The sequence below is a fragment of the Neovison vison genome, chromosome 7 (genome assembly GCF_020171115.1).
Source record: "Neovison vison isolate M4711 chromosome 7, ASM_NN_V1, whole genome shotgun sequence".
NCBI lineage: Eukaryota > Metazoa > Chordata > Mammalia > Carnivora > Mustelidae > Neogale > Neogale vison.
In genome coordinates, this window is record NC_058097.1 from 193,435,001 (window position 1) to 193,442,340 (window position 7,340).

Here is a 7,340-nt window from a genome sequence, read left to right on the forward strand (position 1 = left end):
ATCCTCAATGGGAAAAAGCTTGCAGCCTTCCCGTTGAGATCAGGAACACGACAAGGATGCCCACTTTCACCACTCTTGTTCAACATAGTATTAGAAGTCCTAGCAACAGCAATCAGACAACAAAGAGAAATAAAAGGTATCCAAATTGGTAATGAAGAAGTCAAACTCTCTCTCTTCGCAGATGACATGATTCTTTATATGGAAACCCAAAAGACTCCACCCCCAAACTACTAGAACTCATACAGCAATTCAGTAACGTGGCCAGATACAAAGTCAATGTACAGAAATCAGTGGCTTTCTTATATACTAACAATGAAAATACAGAAAGGGAAATTAGAGAATTGATTCCATTTACTATAGCACCAAGAACCATAAGATACCTGGGAATAAACCTAACCAAAGAGTTAAAGGAACTGTACTCGAGGAACTACAGAACACTCATGTTTGTGAAGACACAAAAAGATGGAAGACCATTCCATGCTCTTGGATGAGAATAATAAACATTGTTAAAATGTCTATACTGCCTAGAGCAATCTATATTTTTAATGCCATTCCGATCAAAATTCCACTGGAAGATGAGGTTTTATACTTTAACTTTAGTAAATAGATGCCAGCCAATCATGCACATATTTGAAAATCAATAAATAGACACATAAGCCTATAATTTAAAATGGGTTAATGCCCAAAGACAGTAAGAAGTTGTTTATCTGTAGAGAGATAGGGAGGGGAGATGTGAGACAGGAGTATTTATAAGCCTATAGAACTGTTTGACATTTTAAACAACATATATGCTTTACATTAATAATTTTAAATAATTACAATAAGATATTTTAACTGAAAACATGCACATATGTAGAAACAGGAAAAAAAAAACCTAAAAACAAAATCTCAAATTTGATTTTTTGAAGGTTGTAGTTTTTAATTTCCGTTATATGCATTCACATGTTTGAATTTTGTATAGTTACTGTAGCATCAGTCAGAAGAGGGTACTCCCTGCCATGGAAATAAGTAACTCAACATATGATAATATCTTGTAAGATAGAGCGCCTGGGTGGCTCAGTGGGTTAAAGCCTCTGCCTTCAGCTCAGGTCATGATCCCAGGGTCTTTAAGCAATACACTGAATGGCAATTTGTTGACAAATGCTTATGAAACCCACAAGACAACAGTAACAGAATTTTATTTTATTTTGTTAAACATGTTCTCCTGATCACTTTGTTCATGGCTTCTTTCACACCCTTGTTCCTCAGACTGTAGATCATGGGATTCAGCATGGGGATCACTGTGGTGTAAAACACAGCCACCATTTTTCCCTGCTCCACAGACTCCTCTGTGGGGCTCCTGAGATACATGAATATGAGAGTCCCATAAAATATGATGACTGCTGTCAAGTGGGAGCCACAGGTGGAAAAGGCCTTCCGCCTCCCTTCCGCTGAGTGCATCCGTAGAATGGCAATGAGAATGAACAGATACGAAATGATCACCACAGCCAGAGAATATGTCACATTGATGCCTCCAAGAATGGTCATCGTATATTCTTTTACTAGAGTCCCAGCACATGCCATTTTGATGAGAGGTGGGTCTGCACAGTAGAAGTGGTTGATCTCAATATTCCCACAAAAGGACATGCCATATGTCCACAGGGTTGCAGCCAGACTAGTCAGAAAACCATATACATAAGGGAAAGAAATCAGTCGCATACAGACAGCTCTAGACATTTTGCTGCCATACAGCAGAGGTTTCCCAATTGCCATGTACCTATCGAAGGCCATCACAGCAAGAATAAAAATTTCTACATGGACGAGGGCAATGAAGAAGAAACACTGTACCAAACAACCAGCATAAGAAATAGTTTTTGTTTCTGATAACAGATTTTCCAACATTTTGGGGGTCACATTGGAAGAAAACCAGACATCCACAAATGACAAATGACTGAGGAAAAAGTACATGGGGCTATTAAGCTGTGGACTGACCTTAATTAACATGATCATGCCAATATTGCCTACCACGGTGACCACATAGACCATAAGAAAAATGATGAAGAAGAGGACTTGCCATTCCTGACGACTGGTTAGTCCCAAAAGAATAAACTCTGTCACATCGGTGAAATTGAGCATTTTCTCAATTCCAAGTCAATATTTTCTCAATTCCAAGTCAATATTTTCTCAATTCTAAGTCAATATTCATCATAAATCCTAGTGATAACTGGAATGAAATGAATTTAAAAATCAGATATTGTTTATTTATTAATTTATATATTTTCCATGCCTCTTCTATCTTCCTTTATTCAATATCTATGCCTGAATTCTGCCGTTCTTCTCAACAAATCTTTTCTGAGGACTTGCTATGTAGCAGGCTCTCTGAAAGCTACTGAGTGCCTTAGTACATAACAGCTATACCAAATATTGTGATTGAAACATACTAGTACTCAATATTCTGCTTAGCCAAATTGCAAGATTACTTCTTTCTTTCTTTCTTTTTTTTTTTTTTTTTTGGATTATTTATTTATTTGTCAGAGAGAGAGAGGGAGCATGCAAAAACAGGGGGAGTGGCAGGCAGAAGCAGAAGCAGTCTTCCCACTGAGAAGGAGCCAGATGTGGGACTGGATCCCAGGACCCAGGCATCGTGACCTCAGCCTAAAGCAGACTCTTAGAGGACTCTTTCTTTTTAAAGACTTTTTATTTATGTTAGAGATAGAGAGAGACGGGAGAAGAGAGCAAAGATGAGTGGGGGGAGGAGCAGAGAGAGAGAGAAGGAGAGAGAATCCTCAACCTGATCTACCATTGAGCAAGGAATGGGATGTTTGGCTCAGTCCTAAGACCATGATATCGCAACCTGAGCCAAAACCAGGAGTCCGAAGCTTAAATCACTGAGCCCCCCAGACACCCTTCCAAGATTTTGTCTTAAATATACATTGTTTCTGATAATGGCATGTTTGGTACTTCTTAAGTATTTTAAGGTATTTATGAAGACTTACTTCCCTTTTTAACCCAAAGCAAAAATAATTTTTTACCTTATTACTTTTTCATCATAAGCATATCTCCATGATTAGGGATGGAAACCACTTAATCAAATAACTCACCAGCCCCAAGAGTCAGACAAAAAATTGCTTTTAATCTAACCTCATGCTTAGACTCATTTAAATTGATAAAGGACAAACTGACTTCATTGGTCACCAAAGCCAAGTATAAAGGGGTAAACCATATACACACACACACACACACACATATATATATATATACACACACACTTTGTTCATATATACATATGTGTGTGTGTATACACACACACATACATATATACATATATATATTCTTTGAATGTGGACCCTTTGGCATCTCTAAGGTGAAATTATAAATAATCTTATAATCAACTAAATGTTATTGACAATATGTCCTATCATATTCTGGAGATTCAAAGATAGGTAAAACAAAGGTATAAATTTCACCACTTATTGTGGAATTTTGCAAACAAACTTTCTATAACCATAATATATTTTTACATAGTTATAGGGAAGTCAGAAAGTAAGGAATGATTCACTTTACTTTGGACATCCAGTGACATTCTGGAAAAGCTTATTGGATATTGTGCAAACTTATTTTCAATGTATTTAGCTTCAAATTTCTATTTAACAAATATATATGTTGTATTATATAAACCTTTTCTCTGGACAATATCATACAAATTATTTTCTTGAGAAAACACTAGTACCTTGCATGATGTTAATAGGTATTAAGGAGAAAAATCTATAATTGCTTATTTATTAAATAACAATGAGTAATCTCCATATCCTATCAGTGTCTTAGAGATACACATCTACCTGTAAAGCTAAACTATGAGAAGTTTTTTGGAGAAAAAAAATATGTTATAATTAGCTTAGCTAGCATTTACTTAGCTTGAAAATGAGAAAGATGAAGAAAGAAAATGAGAGAGAGAGCTTTCATCAGTATCAATGTACATTCATGTCTGTAGAACAAAGAGTGTACTTCTGTTCAACAGGAATCCTGAGATAGCTTTTCAACGGGACAGTGAATTTGTTGAAGATGGTATTGTGTTGTGCCCTCCAAAGGCTAAATGTCATTTCTAGGGCCAGTGATTGTTTCCAAGACCCTTGTTTTAACCTCCAGCATCACACTTGGTTCAATGACAGTTGAACATATCCATTGATATCACTGGATAGTGACCAGAAAAGATAAGAGTGGACAGGAAGACACATTTCTAGCCATAATGAAAACAAACGGACTTTTATCCACAAAGGTAACTTCCACCCACCCTTGGAAAGAATAATTCTCTTGGAGAAAGGAGTAAGCTTCCAACCAAAGTAGATTAGACAGAGACTATATGACTCCAGAGTCTCAAGTGAATTAATGAAAACTTGAGGCATTATGAAATGACTTAAACATTTTAAAAGAATAGGAAGAGTTCAAGTTCCATATACGCTATGGAGTATGATGCCTCCATCAGAAAGGAGGAATACCCAACTTTTGTAGCAACATGGATGTGACTAGAAGAGATTATGCTGAGTGAAATAAGTCAAGCAGAGAGAGTCAATTATCCTATGGCTTCACTTATTTGTGGAGCATAACAAATAACATGGAGGACATAGGGAGATGGAGAGGAGAAGGGAGTTGAGGGAAATTGAAAGGGAATGTGAACCATGAGAGACTATGGACTCTGAAAAACAACCTGAGGGTTTTGAAGGGGCGGGGGGTGGGAGGTTGGGGGAACCAGGTGGTGGGTATTAGGGAGGGCACATATTGCATGCAGCACTGGGTGTGGTACAAAAAACAATGAATACTGTTATCCTGAAAAGAAATTTTTAAAAAATTATTAAAAAATTTAAAAAAATTTTTAGAAAGAAGAGTTCAAGTTATTTATAACTGGATAAACCACTTCAGAATATATTTCTATATAGGCTGAATGATCTGTGACAGAGTTAATAAAGTTATCGCTAAAATTCTTTGTTTTATGATACACAGAATGTCACTTTTTCTGTATAATGTCTGTGTCTTCTGTCCATCCACCCTCAGCCCTAAGGCCTCATGTTACCTTTATGGGACTCATTCTCCCCTAGAAGAGTTTTCCAGGGATCAACTGGACATGATCATTTAGATTGAATCATACACAGATACACAGGGATAAATTAAAGCTTCAAAAATGCATGTGACCTCATTGAATTAGAGTTAAACATCAATCCATTATGCACAAAGCAGAGTTTCCTTTAAATTAAAGACTAAACAAATTGCTTTGTGATGACTCACTCACTATTCACACTATGTGTATTAAGACATTGGCCAAGGTTACCTACCTACCAATTTATTATTCTTATCACAAAAGTTAAATTACAATTTTAAAGAAATATATTTGTGAGCCTAGGAAATAAAAGACGACATCAAATTACAAGGTAGAAAGTAGTAATATGAACATGTATTTTGCTTTAGGTTGGTTATTACAAATTTTCCCAAATATACACAGTAACTGTGTATAGCACTTACACAACTTCCATAAAGATAATGCACACAAAATCATAAATCAGTTGCATTACAACTGGAAGTTAAGTGACTATCATGGACATGGCTTCCTGGGCTTTTCACCCTTATGCATTTTTCAAAGATTAATAGAAGAATTCTTATTTGGAAATTTAGATCTATTCCCATGGTATCAAGAATAATGCAGCATAATGAAAGGGTATAAAAGACAGTGGTGAATGAACTTAGCAAAAGCTACATATATGAACAGCTGAGAGGTGGTTTGCCTGCTGATAGACAGCAATGGTGACTTCAGGAAGAGGGGAGTAGTCAGACCTGATCTTAAAAAAGAATGAGGTCTGGAAAAAAGTAGAGGGTTGGGGGACCTCATTAGCACTTAGAGTGCTGTCCTTACCATCTAAAGGCAAAAATGCATACACAGACTTCCCATGTTATCCCATGTTGTATCGATCTGTATTTCAAATTAAATTACCAATAAAGATGGAGAAACAGGCATGAAAATATAAAGTATTACAGTTGAATAATTCCTTTTCTTGAGGTGCCTGGGTGGCTAAGTCAGTTAGGCATCAGACTCTTACTTTAGCTCAGGTCATAACCTAATGGCCCTGAGGTGAAGTCCAGCATCTGGCTCCATGCTCAGCAGGGCATCTGCCTGAGATTCTTTCCCTCTGCCCTGCTCTCTCTCTTTCTTTCTAAAATAAATACATAACTCCTTAAAAATCTTTTTTTTAAGAAAGAGAAAAAAGAGCATTTCATTTCTGTTGTCAGACTTCAGTTGCATTCTGGCTCCATGACTCATAAAGATGGGCTGCTTTTATACTTTCTTTGTTTTCTCTTTAATTTCTCTATACCTAATATGATGTACCAGTAATTATAGTACTCATTTTATTATTTAATTATGAATCTTAAAGGAGATATTATATATTCACATGTAATAAATACACAGGACACAATTATTCTTAAATGCACTCCAGGAAATTAGCACTTCCTTTAGTAGCTTATAATAAACAAATAATCAAATCTCTATAGAAAATCTCTCTCAAGGGGCGCCTGGGTGGCTCAGTGGGTTAAGCCGCTGCCTTCGGCTCAGGTCATGATCTCGGGGTCCTGGGATGGAGTCCCGCGTCGGGCTCTCTGCTCAGCAGGGAGCCTGCTTCCCTCTAACTCCCTCTCTGCCTGCCTCTCCGTCTGCTTGTGATCTCTCTCTGTCAAATAAATAAATAAAATCTTAAAAAAAAAAAAAAAAGAAAGAAAATCTCTCTCAAGGCCTCTGGTTGGTTCAAATGTTTGAGAAACCAATTCTTATTTTGGCTCAGATCATGATATCAGGGTTATGTTACCAAGCTCCACGTTGGAATCTGTGCTCAGAAGGGAGTTGACTTGAGATATTAACCATCTGCCCCTTCTCTCTCTCTCTCCACTCCAAATAGATAAATAAATCCTTTAAAAAATTTGAAGAAAATCTGCCTCTTTCCCTCTCTCTGTTTATTTCCTCCATCCCTCCTATTTCTCTGTCTCTCCCATGCACACAAATATATACCTTCACGCTCAGATAATATCTATGGGATAATTAAGGGCAATTATGAAGAATAAGATAAGATAAAATCCAAGATGCAAATTTAATCTGAGAGCTCCAGATACATTTTTATACCAACCTGAGAATGAAGAGAAATATTCCCAGTAAGAATGCAGAAGTGAAAGGCAAATGCTACATAAGAAATGATCAACAATGTATACCAGGTAAAAGAGAACCTGGAAGTCCACAAGAGAATTTTCCCTTAAATGTTTGCTTTGATAAAACAAAAACAAGGAAGAACCAATTAAGAAGTTTGCCTACAAACGACCCTGGGGGC

At 36.7% G+C, this 7,340-nt stretch overlaps 1 protein-coding gene across 1 annotated transcript; it reads right to left on the minus strand.

Moving 5' to 3' along the window:
* Nucleotides 1-1,182: 1,182 nt before the first annotated feature.
* On the minus strand, nucleotides 1,183-7,340 carry LOC122914454 (olfactory receptor 5M3-like). The gene is made up of 2 exons (XM_044261067.1): nucleotides 7,332-7,340; nucleotides 1,183-2,118 (listed from the first exon to the last, which is right to left on the minus strand). Exon 2 carries the CDS (start codon nucleotides 2,113-2,115, stop codon nucleotides 1,183-1,185), a length of 933 nt encoding a protein of 310 aa, XP_044117002.1. The 5' UTR covers nucleotides 2,116-2,118; nucleotides 7,332-7,340.

Excerpts from the sequence above, each read along its gene's own strand:
- LOC122914454 (XM_044261067.1), bottom strand. The coding sequence starts at position 2,115 with ATGCTCAATTTCACCGATGTGACAGAGTTTATTCTTTTGGGACTAACC.